The 18,623-nt window shown below is 41.8% G+C and overlaps 1 protein-coding gene across 1 annotated transcript in view; it reads left to right on the top strand.

Moving 5' to 3' along the window:
* The window catches only part of LOC115106006 (inactive tyrosine-protein kinase PRAG1-like), a 35,208-nt gene that overhangs the window by 12,805 nt on the left and 3,780 nt on the right, over positions 1–18,623 (top strand). Inside the window, exons 4-5 of the mRNA XM_029628569.2 lie at positions 7,943–8,109; positions 13,157–13,926. Of these exons, the coding sequence (XP_029484429.1) occupies positions 7,943–8,109; positions 13,157–13,926 (937 nt within the window). The remainder of the gene's footprint in view (positions 1–7,942; positions 8,110–13,156; positions 13,927–18,623) is intronic.

Raw genomic sequence — 18,623 nt, 5'->3', positions numbered from 1 at the left:
TGACAGCATTTCAAGTTGAAGGACGTATTGATTTGAAGTGACTGCAATGCATCAGAAAAGTGTTGAAGTTCCTCATAGGTCAGGCAGCCTCTCTTCTCTCTGACTCCTGGCCCTCTAGCACTGTGTGTGAAACCATGTCCTTCTGCCAGCTGCCCAGATAGATACAGGCATCTCCTGTCTGATTTACATCGGCTGCCATCACCCCTCCCTCCCAGGTTTATTCCTCCATGGCTTGTGGATGTGGAGCTTACAGGTTGCTTCCCAAATGGCACCCTATACCCTTTATAGTGCACTACTTTTGTCAAGAGCCCTATGGCACCCTATACCCTTTATAGTGCACTACTTTAGACCAGAGCCCTATGGCACCCTATTCCCTTTATAGTGCACTACTTTAGACCAGAGCCCTATGGCACCCTATACCCTTTATTGTGCACTACCTTTGACCAGAGCCCAGGGTTAGGAAATAGGGTACCATTTGGGATCAGCCCTAGTCATCTGATGAGCTGGAGGTGATGGGGTGAAGGATGTAGGGGTGTATCTGAATGTTCAATGGGATATATCCATCTGGGTAGCATGACTAGTCCTTGAGAACTCAGAAATCGGGAGGGAGAAAGAGGGAAGGAAGGAGAACCCCTGTGGCTGTACGTTAATATCCTTGGCAGCAAGGACCTTGTCCGTGTGCCCCTGCCCCTTGTCCGTGTGACCCGCCCGTTGATGAAACAATGGTCACTATTCTTCTACCATAGTATAATAACTACCCTGCATGGAACAGCAAGAGAATCCGCATTTGTACGGGTGAAAGTAAGCCGGTCCGGCACGGCTTGCCGGCAAAATAAATATTGGGGGTACGCCGTACCAGTAAAACGTGAGCCTATCACAATTACTAACAGAAAATGCCAATATCTATATTACACTATTAACATTACCGCATGTCAGCTGCATGAAAAATGTAAGAATTGACTTGAGGCCAGGGTGGCACATGCTCCAAATTGCATTGTGGTTTGACGAGGAACACTTTGCCAAGGCGGAGGATGAGTGGCCGAGACGCGCGGGGACAGCAGTGGATGCAGCAATTGTGTATGAATGACATAATACACATTTAGGTGTTTTGTAACAGATGTCTCTTTCTATTCATCAAACTGCGGATGCACAGTGCACTGTTTTGATGCTGGAATCATTTTATGAGTGGGCAAACGTGTGCGGGTAACCTACAGGAGCGCCCTTTTTAAAATTATTGTTTGACAATCGGATGAAAAATCACGACTGGTTGTGTTGATGCCTCATTAAAACGTAATACATGATAAAAGTGATATGACAATTCTTCACTAGGCCCACGGAGATCATATGAAATTGTATCTCGGCTCAATCCGAAATGACCGTTACATTTCTATCTTGTTATCTGTAACACTTCTGCTTGACAGACTGAATAGAGCCCCTCGGCTATAAAGAGAAAGTGTGCGAACAGTGCTGTGTGGTTCAGTACTCAATTAGCCCAACTAACCGGTGCCTGTATATAGCCTCGCTACTGTAATAAGCCTTGCTGCGGTTATTTTAACTGTCTTTACTGTTGTTTTTATTTATTTCTTTACATAGTGAGTTGCATGGACTCTGGGGAAAGGGAAGTTGCACAACTGAATGCATCTTCCCCATTTAACTCCTCTGCATCAGAGCGGGGAGCTGCCTTAATCCACATCCACGTTATCCGTGCCCGGGGAGCAGTTGTTTTGGGGGTTAACTGCCTTGCTCCAGGGCAGAACTGCAGATTTTTCCACCTTGCCGGCTCGGGGATTTGAACAAGCAACCTTTTTGAATACTGTAACAAGTCACATAAGTTCCTTATTTACATAAGTATTAAGACCCTTTGCTGTGAGACTCAAAATTGAGCTCAGGTGCTTCCTGTTTTCCATTGATCATCCTTGAGATGTTTCTACAACTTGATTGGAGTCCACCTGTGGTAAATTCAATTGATTGGACATGATTTAGAAAGGCACACACCTGTCAATATAAGGTCCCACAGTTGACAGTTCATGTCAGAGCAAAAACCAAGCCATGAGGTTGAAGGAATTGTCCGTAGCGTGCCGAGACAGGATTGTGTCAAGGCACAGATCTGGGGAAAGCTACCAAAACATTTTTGCAGCTTTGAAGGTCCCAAGAACACAGCTCTTCCATTCTTAAATAGAAGAAGTTTGGAACCACCAAGACTCTTCCTATAGCCGGCATCCCAGCCAAACTGAGCAATCAGGGAGAAGGGCCTTAGTCAGGGAGGTGACCAAGAACCCGATGGTCACTCTGACAAAGCTCTAGAGTTCCTCTGTGGAGATGGGAGAACCTTCCAGAAGGACAACCATCTCTGCAGCACTCTACCAAGACTGCCTTTATGGTAGAGTTGCCAGACGGAAGCCCCTCCACTAAAAAGCACACGACAGCCCGCTTGGAGTTAAAGACTCTCAGACCATGAGAAACAAGATTCTCTGGTCAGATGAAACAAAGATTGATTTCTTTGGCCTAAACGCCAAGCGTCATGTCTGGAGGAAACCTGGCACCATCCCTACGGTGAAGCATGGTGGTGGCAGCATCATGCTCTGGAGATGTACAAAACAGGCTTAATGAGCTACCTCGCAATGCCACGCTTATGAGCCCCGAAATTCAGAACGAGTTGCTGGAGTGTGCAGCATCATTGTTACTGTGCAGGATAAAAGATGGAAGTTCATTCTGCCCACGTATTTTGCCATACCAGCAGATTAATATAAAGATCAATCTAAACCTGAACTTATTGCTGTGTGCATCCGATACATTCATGCTGGAATGATTTAAAGATGGAGCTGTTGGGTTTATGGAAACCGCTGATTTGTCTACACAAGGAATTTCTCTGAAAATACTTGGAAGTGTTGCAACCCCTTGGAGTTGGATCCCACTCTGTGTGGGTTTATGTTTCGTTGGCGCTTCAGTCGTGTCAGGAAACAGAGGGGTACATGTCCTACTAAAGCAAACCTTTTAAGCAAGCGATATATGTGCATTTCAACTCCCTCCGTTTTTAATTTGGTTCTGTGCACCGCGGCAAAAGTGTCGGGACATGTCAGTACCTTTTTTGTTTGACACAGTAAACCAGCTACACACATTTATGAGTGGATCCCACAGACATGCTGGATTCCTAGAAGAACAGAAAGAGTTGCATCCCGATAGACCGTGTATCGAGCTAGGAAGATCCACGGATGTACGGTGGAGTTAAAAATCAGGGTCTGTGAGTAAAGTGCTGTTACAGCTAGATGTCATTTTTAGAGGTTCTTGCAAGTTTTTCAGAGGCTTGTGGACAAACCACATTAGAAGCCGATGTCCTCTTACAACAAATCCAGAATAAGGTTTTATTCCTGTTAGTCACGTTTAGTAAATTGTTTGAAACTAGTGATTTTGCTACGAAGGGATTACAAAGCTCTACATTATCTGTGACGGACTGTTGGTTTAATTGAAATCCTCAAAAGCAGCTTTTCTACGTTCAGAGAGAACTCAGGGGGAGACTTTGATAAAGTTCTAAACTAACTGAAGAGATGATGATTAACCGTGATATTAGTAATTGGGATGTGAGCGCGTCACGGCATTGAAAACTGCCTGTAAAATTGGCAGACAGTGTAGTCACAACCACAACTTCATTAGGGAAAACATCCAGCATCAAGAGTGACAGTGGCCTGAGGCAACTATGGAACAATATTCTAGACCGACAGATTACGGAGTTAAACTCAACATTTCAAGAAGACACATATGGGATCATGCAAGCGGCAGCCTCCTTTTCCAAAGAATCCCAAACATGCCGCCTGAAAGAGCAGATGAAGACCATATGCGATCATTATGCAAAATCAAGTGAGGATGCTGAATTCGCTGTTTTTATTCAGCAGTTGAGTCGCAAAATGATCATGGGAAAGAGTGACTTTTCCTCCATAATGAGTGTACTTGACAGCTGCCCTGATGATATTTTCCCTAATATAAACTCTCTGTTAAGGATCATTGTCACACTTCCAATGACATCATGCAGTGTGGAGAGACTTTTCTCAACAACAACTAGGATTTTTTTTTAAATCAGCACACATCAATGACAAGCGCCCGACTGAACCACTTCAGTTTGCTGTCTTTAGAGCGTCAACTGACAGATCCATTGGATTGTGATGAAATCATCACCACATTCAACTCAAAGCCTCGCCGTCTGCGCCTTGTGATGTAGGTCACGACTTATTGATACGTCTACTAAAGGGAAGGTACCTTTATTAGAGTACTACTGCCCGTCGTGGTATACATGGTAACATCAAATATAGGCTTGTTTGCCTATCAAGATTGAAGTGCACCTGAAGATGAGTTTTATGTTGTTGGCAACTCTTATTTTAATATGCTGGGATAGGTCATTATTTATATATGTAACTAGGTTGCTCCAAGTACTATGCACTAGTATAAAACGATTGTATTACGAAATAATATATGGTGCACATCGCAAAATAAATGTAATAAACAAGTAGAAAAAATGCCTATCCAAATCTTTCTAGGCCTTTCCAAAAAAAAATCTGGTTACGCTCCTGGTGCAAACGGAACACGAGAGTCAAAGCAAGTTAACGTTGTCTTTGAGACTAAATTTCACTTGCCTGTTCGGTCAGCCACAAAGCACATTCCACCAAATAGTCAATGGTTACAGATTGAGCTTTGAAGTCTGTTTGAGTGCTTGATTACTCATCTAACCCTCATCATCCTCAACCACTCTGTATCTAACCCTCATCATTCTCAACCACTCTGTGTCTAACCCTCATCATCCTCAACCACTCTTGCTACTTGCCAAGGTCACCCTTTTCTCTGTAAACAGAAATCATGTTCTCAGTAATCTATTTCAGCCAGAGCTGTCCTTCCCTGGTCCTATTCCCTATTCCACTTCCTCTTTCAGGCATACAATTGTCTGAATTGTTTTGTTTCATTGTTCAATGGAAATGTTCATGACCTGGGAGAGAAATGTTTTTTTATATATGTTACCCAGTAGTAGTGGTAGTAACTGAATGTATAAACATTAGGAACACCTGCTCTTTCCATGACAAACTGATCAGCTGAATACTGGGCAAAGCTATGATCACTTATTGTTGTCACTTGGTAAATCCACTTCAATCAGTGTAGATGAAGGGAGGAGAACGGTTAAAGAAGGATTTTTAAGCCTTGAGACAATTGAGACATGGATTATGTATGTGTGCCATTCAGAGGGTGAATGGGCAGGAGAACAGATGCCTTTTGAAGGTAGTAGGTGACAGGCGCACCGGTTTGATTGTGTCAAGAACTGCAACACTGCTGGGTTTTTCACGCTCAACAGTTTCCTGTGTGTATCAAGAATGGTCCACCACCCAAAGGACATCCAGGCAACTTGACACAACTGTGGGAGTAATTAGAGTCAACATGGGCCAGCATCCCTGTGGAACGCTTTCAACACCTTGAGTCCATGCCCCAACGAATTGAGGCAGTGCAACTCAATATTAGGAAGGTGTACCTAATGTTTTGTACACTCAGTGTATATGCTATATGTTACAGTATAGTGCTGGGTGAAAGAGATGAAACAGCTGTTATTATTATCTTGATCTGATGTCAGACGTGATGAACTGTTTTACATCCAAGGTAGATGTGAATGTACACTATTACTCAAACAGTCTGGCACTGGCTATTTATCAGAAAGATATCTACCTGAAGATCTAATGGAAGCACTGCCATGATAAACAAGGTTTCAAAGATTGTTATTGTTTGGGAAAATAACCTTTTTTATCGAAACTATTATTCACATGACCATCAGACAGGAGAGGTGGTGGAGACTGCAGCCTACTTTAAAGTCACCTAGGTACTAGCTAGCCATTCTCTTTAACATTTTTTAGAGTCTAAGACGTTGGGGGAGTGCTAAGCTGACATGGAATTTAAAAAATTAAAAGGACATTTTGGATCATTTAGCTATTGGATTTTGAATTTTAGGACCCCTTTTTAGGTATCAAAAAAGAAAAAACAAATATTGGAAATATTTAGAAATGTACAACTAAAGCCCATAGAAACGCATTGAATAACACATTCATGGGGCGGCAGGGTAGCCTAGTGGTTAGAGCGTTGGACTAGTAACTGGAAGGTTGCAAGTTCAAATCCCCGAGCTGACAAGGTACAAATCTGTCATTCTGCCCCTGAACAGGCAGTTAACCCACTGTTCCTAGGCCGTCATTGAAAATAAGAATTTGTTCTTAACTGCCAGTGCTAGACTGTTTGAGTAATAGTGTACATTCACATCTACATTGCCTAGTTAAATAAAGATAAATAAATACATTCATAAATGGCAAAAAGGACCATCAAAAAAATAAATCACAAGAAAGGAGTGTGAGACCGTAACTCACACTCCCCTCAACCCTGATGCTTCTTTAAATGATATGTGTCAACATTTCCATAGCACTGTTTACTTATTACATATTAGTTGTAAGTACTGAGCTCCAAACAAATGGAGATGGATTACCCCATACACTGCCATTTTATTTTTGAAGGTGATTTATGCTATAGCCTACAATACAAATGAGACAACAAAAACACACACACACCCTTATGTCTCCGTCTCATTTCCACCGTCTCATCATCATACGCCTTTGTTTGGTCTGACAAATGGTCGTTTTGCTCTGCTCATGTATGAGGGTACACACACACACACCTGCACTGCTGTTTGTTGAGGGGATTTACGGTGTGATTGAAGTTTAAAGACCTAGTGGATCGAGCAATAGAGCCGGTCAATCTGAGCTGAGATGAAGGATCCGGGGCTATGCTCAGTTTGACCCATTAACCAGCTAGAATTAAGCAATTGAATAGCAATGAGATTCAGATTTGCCTAGCCTGTCACTCAGCCTAATTGGACCACATGATTAGGAAAACTACCCCCAGAGGGTATCAGGGGCTCCTTTACATTCAGATAGGAGCTATCATGGCATGGGAAAGCAAAAAATGGATTCCTCTATATGTTTAGGGTACAGTGTAGGATGTTGGCAGGGAAATTAATCTAATGGAAAAGTGGAAGACATTTTCAAAAACGTCATTATTATTCCCTAGCTCCAGGAAGTATATGTATTGTCTCTTTTTCATGACTTGGCACTGAGAAGACTGTATTATTATTATTATTATTTATCTTAAAGGGAAACTACACTCAAACTATCTTTTTGGTCTTTTTTTTTCATTAGTCCACTGTTGATACAGTCTCAAAATGTATATCATGAAGATCTGACAAGTGACACTTTGCTTCTTGAAAGTTCAATATCTTGAAAACTTGATGCTGACATGCAAAACATTTTGTCTCTATCGATAGTGGACGAATGAACAAAATACCAAAAGATTTTTGATGAATTTTTCCTTTAAGAGACACAGCAATAACAAGCATTCACTCAGCCAGAAAAGTGTTCCTCTCCCAAGAGGAAGTGAGACTAGTATCTGACGTTTCATGTGTTCTTGTGAAGAGTGGAGGCAGTTTACCTCATGTAGTGGCTGAACCATCTCATTTACATCCAGATATGTTGAGATATCTAGATGAGATGGAGGGGAAACTAGATGTTTGGCTCACAGAGACAATGATAGATTGTAAAGAACTGTCTCTCAGCCTGAAGCAAAACTGACAGGCAGCACAACACACACATACACACACACACACACACTTTACCTGTTCGCTGAAATTACACAAGAGAACTAACATGTTCGGTTTAACAAGTTGTAAGAGCGAACACTGTCTGTTATTGTTGAGAGCTGCAATACAGACATTTTGTTAGGTGTTTGTAAGCCGTGTGAGCATCAGACGGTTTTGATAAGTGGTCATTTGTTTTTAATGGTGGGAAGCTGTTGTGTTAACTTCCTGGTTATGGAAATTAGATAAGGCACCAAACATCCTCCCCCAGAGTAATATCCTCTGTTACGCTCTCTGCAGGGTGTCTGGTAAGATGAGCCAGAGCAGTGTGGAGCTGGACCACTGCAGCCAGCAGGGCTCTGTCGAGAGCCTGACCAACAGTCTCCGTGGCCTGGGGAGCAGCAGCCTGCCTACAGCCTCCACCGACAGCTTGCCTAGAGACTCCAACAGAGCCCTCTCTGATTCTGGTGAGTAAATGTTAAAGCCTCCTTCGACAGCTTGCCTGGAGACTCCAACAGAGCCCTCTCTGATTCTGGTAACTGTTATAGCCACCCGCCGGGACATATAACTAGGGCCAGGAGATCTGCGAGAAAACAACGTTGTTTTGAGAGCAACTACACATATCATATCTGGTGCTGTTGGTATGGTGCCACAGAGTTGGGGGGGGTGTAAATGTGGTAAGGACCCTTACACCATGTGACCTGTGACCTGACCAGAAAAAAAACGGTGCCTTACATTTAACAACCACCACCACCAACAGGAAGGAATTGGTTGGTTGTTTGACATTTGCCTGTTTTTCCATTTGTGGCAGTCAAATGGTTCTACTAGAAGCATCTAACTAGGTGGAAAGTGAGAAAACAATGAGAAGAGGAAAAGGCCCACAGAGATGAGGTTATTACGGTTATACTAACAGCTACTGCAGATATGAGGTTAAAGTAACAGATTACTTTATAGTAACATATGAGGTTATAGCATTTTAACCTAGTTATTTTGTGTGTATTTATTTGTAGGCTATGAGTGTCATTTTTAAATTCATATAGTTCTGTTCTTGTCTAGAGTAGCTTCTGCTTTCACAACAGCTAAAACAATACCAAAAATACCAAATAAACTCAGCAAAAAAAGAAGCGTCCCTTTTTCAGGACCCTGTCTTTCAAAGATGATTTGTAAAAATAACTTCACAGATCTTCATTGTAAAGGGTTTAAACACTGTTTTCCATGCTTGTTCAATGAACCATAAAGAATTCATGAACATGCACCTGTGGAACGGTCGTTAAGACACTAACAGCTTACAGTAGGCAATTAAGGTCACAGTTATGAAAACTTAGGACACTAAAGAGGTCTTTCTACTGACTGTGAAAAACACCAAAAGAAAGATGCCCAGGGTCCCTCATCTGCGTGAACGTGCCTCAGGTTTGCTGCAAGGAGGCATGAGGACTGCAGATGTGGCCAGGGCAATAAATTGCAATGTCCGTACTGTGAGACGCCTAAGTCAGAGCTACAGGGAGACAGAATGGACAGCTGATCATCCTCGCAGTGGCAGGCCAAGTGTAACACCAGCACAAGATCGGTACATCCGAACATCACACCTGCGGGACAGGTACAGGATGGCAACAACAACTGCCCGAGTTACACCAGGAACGCACAATCCTTCCATCAGTGCTCAGACTGTCCGCAATAGGCTGAGAGAGGCGACCGAGTTTTACCTCGTCAGCTCGGGGATTAGATCTAGCACACTTTCGGTTACTGGCCCAACGCTCTAACCACTAGGCTTCCTGCAGCCCCGATATGAGGTTGTAGTAACATATGAGGTTTATAAAGGTTATAGTAAAATAAGTAGTTTCCTCTTTTAGACTGAGTGTGTGTGTACGTACGTCTGTCAGCCTTTGTTTTGAGATGTGTCATTTTCCACAAAGAGTGTGTGTGACCCTGCACGCTGCTGACTGAGGTCTGACGCACCTTCGTTTGGTTTGGCGTCACCCGTCTTCATCTCTCCATATATGGTCTAAAGCCCAGTGGATGCGGCCCAAATGGCACCCTATTCCCTATCTAGTGCACTTCTTTTGACCAGGGCCCGATACAGCTCTGTTCAAAACTATTGCACTACATAGAGAATATGGTGTGCGAATTGGGACATAGTCAGTGACTCCCAGACAGTCTGTAATTGCCTCACTTCCTGGGAAGTGTTTGAAGAGATAATTATGGGACTGTGATAACTAGGAAAATAAGTGCTTTTGCCACTCCATGCATACATGCAATCTTTCCTTTAGATTTCCCCCCTGGAAACCTACTCATTTAGTGTCGCATTGGGAGCACGGCCTATCTATGCAGCCTTTACCATCAACAACCACACAATTATCTGTCTCTCTGGGGAAGACTGTGGAGTTTCACATTCTTTATAGTCTACTCTTTAATTCACTATTTCCTAATGGTACAGCATGGCAGACACTGTGACCATCTTGAACCTTAAATTGTGCACCAACTCACTCTAAACTTGTCACTACATCCTCCGAGGGAACGTTGAATAGATGGTGTGTGTGTGTGTGTGCTGACTGATATGACTAAGTCATTATAGGGAGGGCCATGGTGACAGGATGGGTGCAGCTACTACGAATAGCCTGCTGAGCTGCTGCCACCCAGTCCGATGCTGTTGGGGTGTGGATAATGTATTGTAGATTTATGGGTGAGGGTATGCTAATGTATTTACTGTTTATCGGTACTATCAGTGATTTTCAGAAGGTTTAGAAGGTTTTACTTCAGTGATTGACATGTGGTTGTTTTACCTACCTTCATTGAATGCACTGATTTGTAAGTAGCTCTTAATAATAGTTTACAGGTGAGGGGTAATGTACTATATGTTTGTAAGGGGTAATGTACTATATGTTTGTAAGGGGTAATGTACTATGTGTGTAGGGGGTAATGTACTATATGTGTGTAAGGGGTAATGTATTATATGTGTGTAAGGGGTAATGTATTATATGTTTGTAAGGGGTAATGTACTATATGTTTGTAAGGGGTAATGTACTATATGTGTGTAAGGGGTAATGTATTATATGTGTGTAAGGGGTAATGTACCATATGTTTGTAAGGGGTAATGTACTATATGTTTGTAAGGGGTAATGTACTATATGTTTGTAAGGGGTAATGTATTATATGTGTGTAAGGGGTAATGTATTATATGTGTGTATGGGGTAATGTATTATATGTGTGTAAGGGGTAATGTATTATATGTGTGTAAGGGGTCATGTATTATATGTGTGTAAGGGGTCATGTATTATATGTGTGTAAGGGGTCATGTATTATATGTGTGTAAGGGGTCATGTATTATATGTGTGTAAGGGGTCATGTATTATATGTGTGTAAGGGGTAATGTATTATATGTGTGTAAGGGGTAATGTATTATATGTGTGTAAGGGGTAATGTACTATATGTGTGTAAGGGGTAATGTATTATATGTGTGTAAGGGGTAATGTATTATGTGTGTAAGGGGTAATGTACTATATGTGTGTAAGGGGTAATGTATTATATGTGTGTAAGGGGTAATGTATTATATGTGTGTAAGGGGTAATGGGTAATGTACTATATGTGTGTAATGTTTGGGGTAATGTACTATATGTGTGTAAGGGGTAATGTACTATATGTTTGTAATGTACTATATGGGGTAATGTATTATATGTGTGTAATGTTTGGGTAATGTATTATATGTGTGTATGTTTGGGGTAATGTACTATATTATATGTGTGTAATGTTTGGGTAATGTACTATATGTTTGTAAGGGGTAATGTACTATATGTGTGTAGGGGTAATGTACTATATGTGTGTAAGGGGTAATGTACTATATGTGTGTAAGGGGTAATGTATTATATGTTTGTAAGGGGTAATGTACTATATGTTTGTAAGGGGTAATGTACTATATGTTTGTAAGGGGTAATGTACTATATGTTTGTAAGGGGTAATGTATTATATGTTTGTAAGGGGTAATGTATTATATGTTTGTAAGGGGTAATGTACTATATGTGTGTAGGGGGTAATGTACTATATGTGTGTAGGGGGTAATGTACTATATGTTTGTAAGGGGTAATGTACTATATGTGTGTAAGGGGTAATGTACTATATGTGTGTAAGGGGTAATGTATTATATGTGTGTAAGGGGTAATGTATTATATGTGTGTAAGGGGTCATGTATTATATGTGTGTAAGGGGTAATGTACTATATGTGTGTAAGGGGTCATGTACTATATGTGTGTAAGGGGTCATGTATTATATGTTTGTAAGGGGTAATGTACTATATGTGTGTAAGGGGTAATGTACTATATGTTTGTAAGGGGTAATGTACTATATGTTTGTAAGGGGTAATGTACTATATGTGTGTAGGGGGTAATGTACTATATGTGTGTAAGGGGTAATGTACTATATGTTTGTAAGGGGTAATGTACTATATGTGTGTAAGGGGTAATGTACTATATGTTTGTGTGTAAGGAGTAATGTAGGGGTAATGTACTATATGTTTGTAATGTACTATATGGGTAATGTATTATATGTTTGTAATGTACTATATGGGTAATGTACTATATGTGTGTAATGGGGTAATGTACTATATGTTTGTAAGGGGTAATGTATTACATGTTTGTAAGGGGTAATGTATTACATGTTTGTAAGGGGGTAATGTATTATATGTACTATATGTTTGTGTAAGGGTAATGTACTATATGTTTGTATGTTTGTAAGGGGGGGTAATGTACTATATGTTTGTAAGGGGTAATGTACTGTATGTTTGTAAGGGGTAATGTACTATATGTTTGTAAGGGGTAATGTACTATATGTTTGTAAGGGGTAATGTACTATATGTTTGTAAGGGGTAATGTATTATATGTTTGTAAGGGGTAATGTATTATGTTTGTAATGGGTAATGTACTATATGTTTGTAGGGGGTAATGTACTATATGTTTGTAAGGGGTAATGTACTATATGTTTGTAAGGGGTAATGTACTATATGTTTGTAAGGGGTAATGTACTATAGTTATGTGGGTAAGAGGTAATATAGCTTTATGGCTAGAGAGGCATTGGGACACAACGCTCCCATTTATAAGAATCAGTACAGGCACCTGAGGCACTAGCTCTTCTAGTTAAACAGTAACTGACTTAACTGTCGCCAATAATCTCCTCACTCTGCTTATTACTGCCTCTGCACTCAGTCTGTATCAGCCTGAACCCTTGTTGACCGACTGTACCTGTTCTATACTAATCCTGTTTATGGTGTGCGTGTTCACTTAAACTGACTGATGGGCATTATTTTGAACAATTTTTATCTGTGCTGTGGCAATTTTATTTTTTTATTTTTTTATATAAGTGAGGGAAGTTGTTTGAGCAGAGAAGTGTTGATTCCTTTAGTAGTTCTCCAGTCATGTGTTTCAGGATAGAAAATATTTTCTTAGTATAATATCTTCTCTTGTGTCTGTGTTACGTGTTAGTGTGATGTTCAACATGAATATTGATGTATTGCATCTCTCTTTGCAGGTTCCCATGATGCCCCTCGTCTGTCGTGCACCTCGCCATTTCCCAGAAGCCCGATGGCCTCATCCCCAGGGTCTCCTCACGCTGACCCGTTCTCTAGCAACACCCTGTCCAACCAGCTGCAGCCACCGCCCCTACCCGAAAAGAAAATTGTGAATCGCGCCGTATCCGCCCCTGACAACATGGCAGGGAAACCCTTAGTCCGGGCCTATCCCTGCTTCCCTTTCACCGGTGGCTCTGAGAGTAATGTATCCCGTCCTGACATCCCATCCCTGTCCAGCCTTCCATCCTCCCCCGTGGACCCTCGGGCCATTTATTCCTCCTCTGAGTCCTTAGAGCGCTGTCACACCCCTCTGGGACACCCCCTGCGCTCCCGGACCCTGGACGAACCCCTGAAAGTTCGGGGCCGACTAGGGGGTCACAGCCGAGGCAGCATCACCACCTCCTCCTCCCCCCAGCTCAGCGCCCCCCACCTCTCGGCCTCTGGACCCACCCAGGGCTCTGGCCTGCAGCTGCAGACCCTGCTCAGTAACATAGACAGTAGAGAGGGGATCTACTCCAAGCTGGGAGGCCTATATGCTGAATCGCTGCGCCGCCTGGCTCTGAAGTGTGAGGACCACTTCACCCGCAGCCAGAAGAACCCGCTGAGGTTTGATGAGAGCAACTGGTCCCTGTTCAAATTGACCTGTAACAAGGCCAGCTGTAATGCGGGAGACGGTGTCTACTACTCTGCTGCCTGCGCCTCAGACCCATCCAACTCCTACGCAGTCAAGGTAACTGGAACACTGGCTCCCTTTCATCTCTATAGCTTTTATTTATGTAACCAGGAAGTCCCATTTAGGTTAGAAGACCACTTTCCCAATGGAGACCTGTCTCTCTGTTTTCTGGAGTTTTTTGGGGCCAAGGATGTCATGTAGTGCTTTGATATTGTTATTTATTTATTTATTCCACCTTTATTTAACCAGGTAGGCTAGTTCAGAACAAGTTCTCATTTGCAACTGCGACCTGGCCAAGATAAAGCATAGCAGTTCAACACATACAACAACACAGAGTTACACATGGAGTAAAACAAACATACAGTCAATAATACAGTAGAACAAAAGAAAACAAAAAGTTTGTGCAAATGAGGTAAGATAACTCCCTTAAGGCAATAAATAGGCCATGGTGGCGAAGTAATTACAATATAGCAATTTAAACACTGGAATGGTAGATGTGCAGAAGATGAATGTGCAAGTAGAGATACTGGGGTGCAAAGGGGCAAGATAAATAAATGATCTGTGAGCTGCTCTGACAGCTGGTGCTTAAAGCTAGTGAGGGAGATATGAGTCTCCAGCTTCAGCAATTCTTGCAGTTCGTTCCAGTCATTGGCAGCAGAGAACTGGAAGGAAAGATGACCAAAGGAGGAATTGGCTTTGGGGGTGACCAGAGAGATATACCTGCTGGAGTGCGTGCTATGAGTGGGTGCTGCTATGGTGACCAGTGAGCTGAAATAAGGCGGGGCTTTACCTAGCAGAGACTTGTAGATGACCTGGAGCCAGTGGGTTTTGAGACGAGTATGAAGCGAGGGCCAACCAACGAGAGCGTATAGGTCACAATGGTGGGTAGTGTATGGGGCTTTGGTGACAAAACGGATGGCACTGTGATAGACTGCATCCAGTTTGTTGAGTAGAGTGTTGGAGGCTATTTTATAGATGACATCACCAAAGTCGAGGATCGGTAGGATGGTCAGTTTTACGAGGGTATGTTTGGCAGCATGAGTGAAGGATGCTTTGTTGCGATATAGGAAGCCGATTCTAGATTTAACTTTGGATTGGAGATGCTTAATGTGAGTCTGGAAGGAGAGTTTACAGTCTAACCAGACACCTAGGTATTTGTAGTTGTCCACGTATTCTAAGTCAGAGGACTAATGGTGGTTAATGTTCACATTGCAATAAGTGTGGAGACTAAACAAATGGGGGAAAAAACCTGTTGAAATATGTGTGTCAGTCAATGAGAGACATGTCTAGAGGCATCTCCCCTAATTACTGTGAGAAGAAAGTCTTTGTAATCTGCAGCTCAAATTCAAACTCCCTGATTGGTCCTTACTCCCAAACTCTTATTGGAAGGTGTACATTCTACTCCTCAATCAAGGTCATGCTCTTACCTCGTTAAACAATAAAACCTGTACAATGAAGTAAGCCAACATCTTAACGAGCCAAAACCTTAACGAGCTCTTAGACTGCTCAGAAGACCAAAGGGATCCTCAGCCGAGCCACAGACCCTCCACGTTGGTTGTGTGTCCCAAATGGCACTCTATTCGCTAAATAGGGTACTACTTTTGACCATAGACTCGTAGTGCACTATAAAGGAAATAGGGTGCAATTTGGGACGTAGCCTGTGTTTGTTCTCACATCGAAGAGAAGGTCCTACCATTCTCGTGTTCCTCCAGGGCATGTTCTGTACTGTAGGCTGCTGTACTGAGGAGAGAGAGGAGGGTGTTGCTGTAGCCTGCTGTACTGAGGAGAGCGAGAGAGGGTGTGCTCTGCATTCATTTTGACTGACCTTTGTCCCAAAGTCATTAGCAATGTGTAAAAGCAACATGTAAATCCAGAGCTGTGTGTCAAGAGGCCTCGCTGCCTGAGGCTCTGTAGTCTTGCCTAATGCCTCTAGGTCCATTAATCTTTTCATGCCAGCCAGGATTTACAGTTCAGACACACCCCTGTTGTCAAGGCCTACATACAACCACTCTTACACACAAACACACTACCCACAAACACACTACCCATAAACACACATGGCAGCAGCTCTGTGATGTGACTGCGTAAAGAAATCATCCAGTCCTCATATTAAATCATCAATCTGTCGTGTTACAGTTAAATCACTATGGCAACGTCCCAAATTAACCATATTCATTATCACTATGGCTACGTCTCAAATGAACCATATTCATTCAAATGAACCGTATTCATTATCACTATGGCTACGTCTCAAATGAACCATATTCATTCAAATGAACCGTATTCATTATCACTATGGCTACGTCTCAAATGAACCATATTCATTCAAATGAACCGTATTCATTATCACTATGGCTACGTCCCAAATGAACCGTATTCATTATCACTATGGCGACGTCTCAAATGAACCATATTCATTATCACTATGGCAACGTCTCAAATGAACCATATTCATTATCACTATGGCTACGTCTCAAATGAACCGTATTCATTATCACTATGGCTACGTCTCAAATGAACCGTATTCATTATCACTATGGCAACGTCTCAAATGAACCGTATTCATTATCACTATGGCAACGTCTCAAATGAACCATATTCATTATCACTATGGCTACGTCTCAAATGAACCATATTCATTATCACTATGGCTACGTCTCAAATGAACCATATTCATTATCACTATGGCAACGTCTCAAATGAACCATATTCATTATCACTATGGCAACGTCTCAAATGAACCATATTCATTATCACTATGGCAACGTCTCAAATGAACCATATTCATTATCACTATGGCTACGTCTCAAATGAACCATATTCATTCAAATGAACCATATTCATTATCACTATGGCTACGTCTCAAATGAACCGTATTCATTATCACTATGGCAACGTCTCAAATGAACCGTATTCATTATCACTATGGCAACGTCTCAAATGGAACCGTATTCATTATCACTATGGCAACGTCTCAAATGGAACCATATTCATTATCACTATGGCTACGTCTCAAATGGAACCGTTTTCATTATCACTATGGCAACGTCCCAAATGGAACCGTTTTCATTATCAGTATGGCTACGTCTCAAATGGAACCGTATTCATTATCACTATGGCTACGTCTCAAATGAACCATATTCATTCAAATGAACCATATTCATTATCACTATGGCAACGTCCCAAATGGAACCGTTTTCATTATCACTATGGCAACGTCCCAAATGGAACCGTTTTCATTATCACTATGGCAACGTCCCAAATGGAACCGTTTTCATTATCAGTATGGCTACGTCTCAAATGGAACCGTATTCATTATCACTATGGCTACGTCTCAAATGAACCATATTCATTATCACTGTGGCAACGTCCCAAATGGAACCGTTTTCATTATCACTATGGCAACGTCCCAAATGGAATCGTTTTCATTATCACTATGGCAACGTCCCAAATGGAACCGTTTTCATTATCACTATGGCAACGTCCCAAATGGAATCGTTTTCATTATCACTATGGCAACGTCCCAAATGGAACCGTTTTCATTATCACTATGGCAACGTCCCAAATGGAACCGTTTTCATTATCACTATGGCAACGTCCCAAATGGAACCGTTTTCATTATCACTATGGCAACGTCCCAAATGGAACCGTTTTCATTATCACTATGGCAACGTCCCAAATGGAACCGTTTTCATTATCACTATGGCAACGTCTCAAATGAACCATATTCATTATCACTATGGCTACATCTCAAATGAACCTTATTCATTATCACTATGGCAACGTCTCAAATGGAACCGTATTCATTATCACTATGGCAACGTCTCAAATGAACCATATTCATTATCACTATGGCAACGTCTCAAATGAACCATATTCATTATCACTATGGCAACGTCTCAAATGAACCATATTCATTATCACTATGGCTACGTCTCAAATGAACCATATTCATTCAAATGAACCATATTCATTATCACTATGGCTACGTCTCAAATGAACCGTATTCATTATCACTATGGCAACGTCTCAAATGAACCGTATTCATTATCACTATGGCAACGTCTCAAATGGAACCGTATTCATTATCACTATGGCAACGTCTCAAATTAACCATATTCATTCAAATGAACCATATTCATTATCACTATGGCTACGTCTCAAATGGAACCGTTTTCATTATCACTATGGCAACGTCTCAAATGGAACCGTATTCATTATCACTATGGCAACGTCTCAAATGGAACCGTATTCATTATCACTATGGCAACGTCTCAAATGGAACCGTATTCATTATCACTATGGCAACGTCTCAAATGGAACCGTATTCATTATCACTATGGCAACGTCTCAAATGGAACCGTATTCATTATCACTATGGCTACGTCCCAAATGGAACCGTATTCATTATCACTATATTCATTTTATAGTGTACTACTTTTGAGCAGGGCCTATAGGACTCCCGTCAAAAGTAGTGCACTAAGTAGGGGAAAGGGTGCCGTTTGGGACATAGACTGTGTCATATCAGGGCTCAGCTGTGTTTGTAAAAGTGGGAGAGATGGACAGGCTGCCACACTTCCCAATATAGTGCACTACCTTTGACTAGGGCCTGTATGACTGGTCAAAAGTAGTGTACTTTATAGGGAATACGGTGTCATTTGGGACATAACCACAGTGTTTGGCTTTACTCGTATTAAACATGGCGAAACTCATTCATGGCTGCTTGTAGTTAGACTGGTAGACTTATGGAATTA

Source organism: Oncorhynchus nerka, linkage group LG22, assembly GCF_034236695.1.
Source record: "Oncorhynchus nerka isolate Pitt River linkage group LG22, Oner_Uvic_2.0, whole genome shotgun sequence".
Classification (NCBI taxonomy): domain Eukaryota; kingdom Metazoa; phylum Chordata; class Actinopteri; order Salmoniformes; family Salmonidae; genus Oncorhynchus; species Oncorhynchus nerka.
This window is presented reverse-complemented; position numbering and strand designations above follow the sequence as displayed.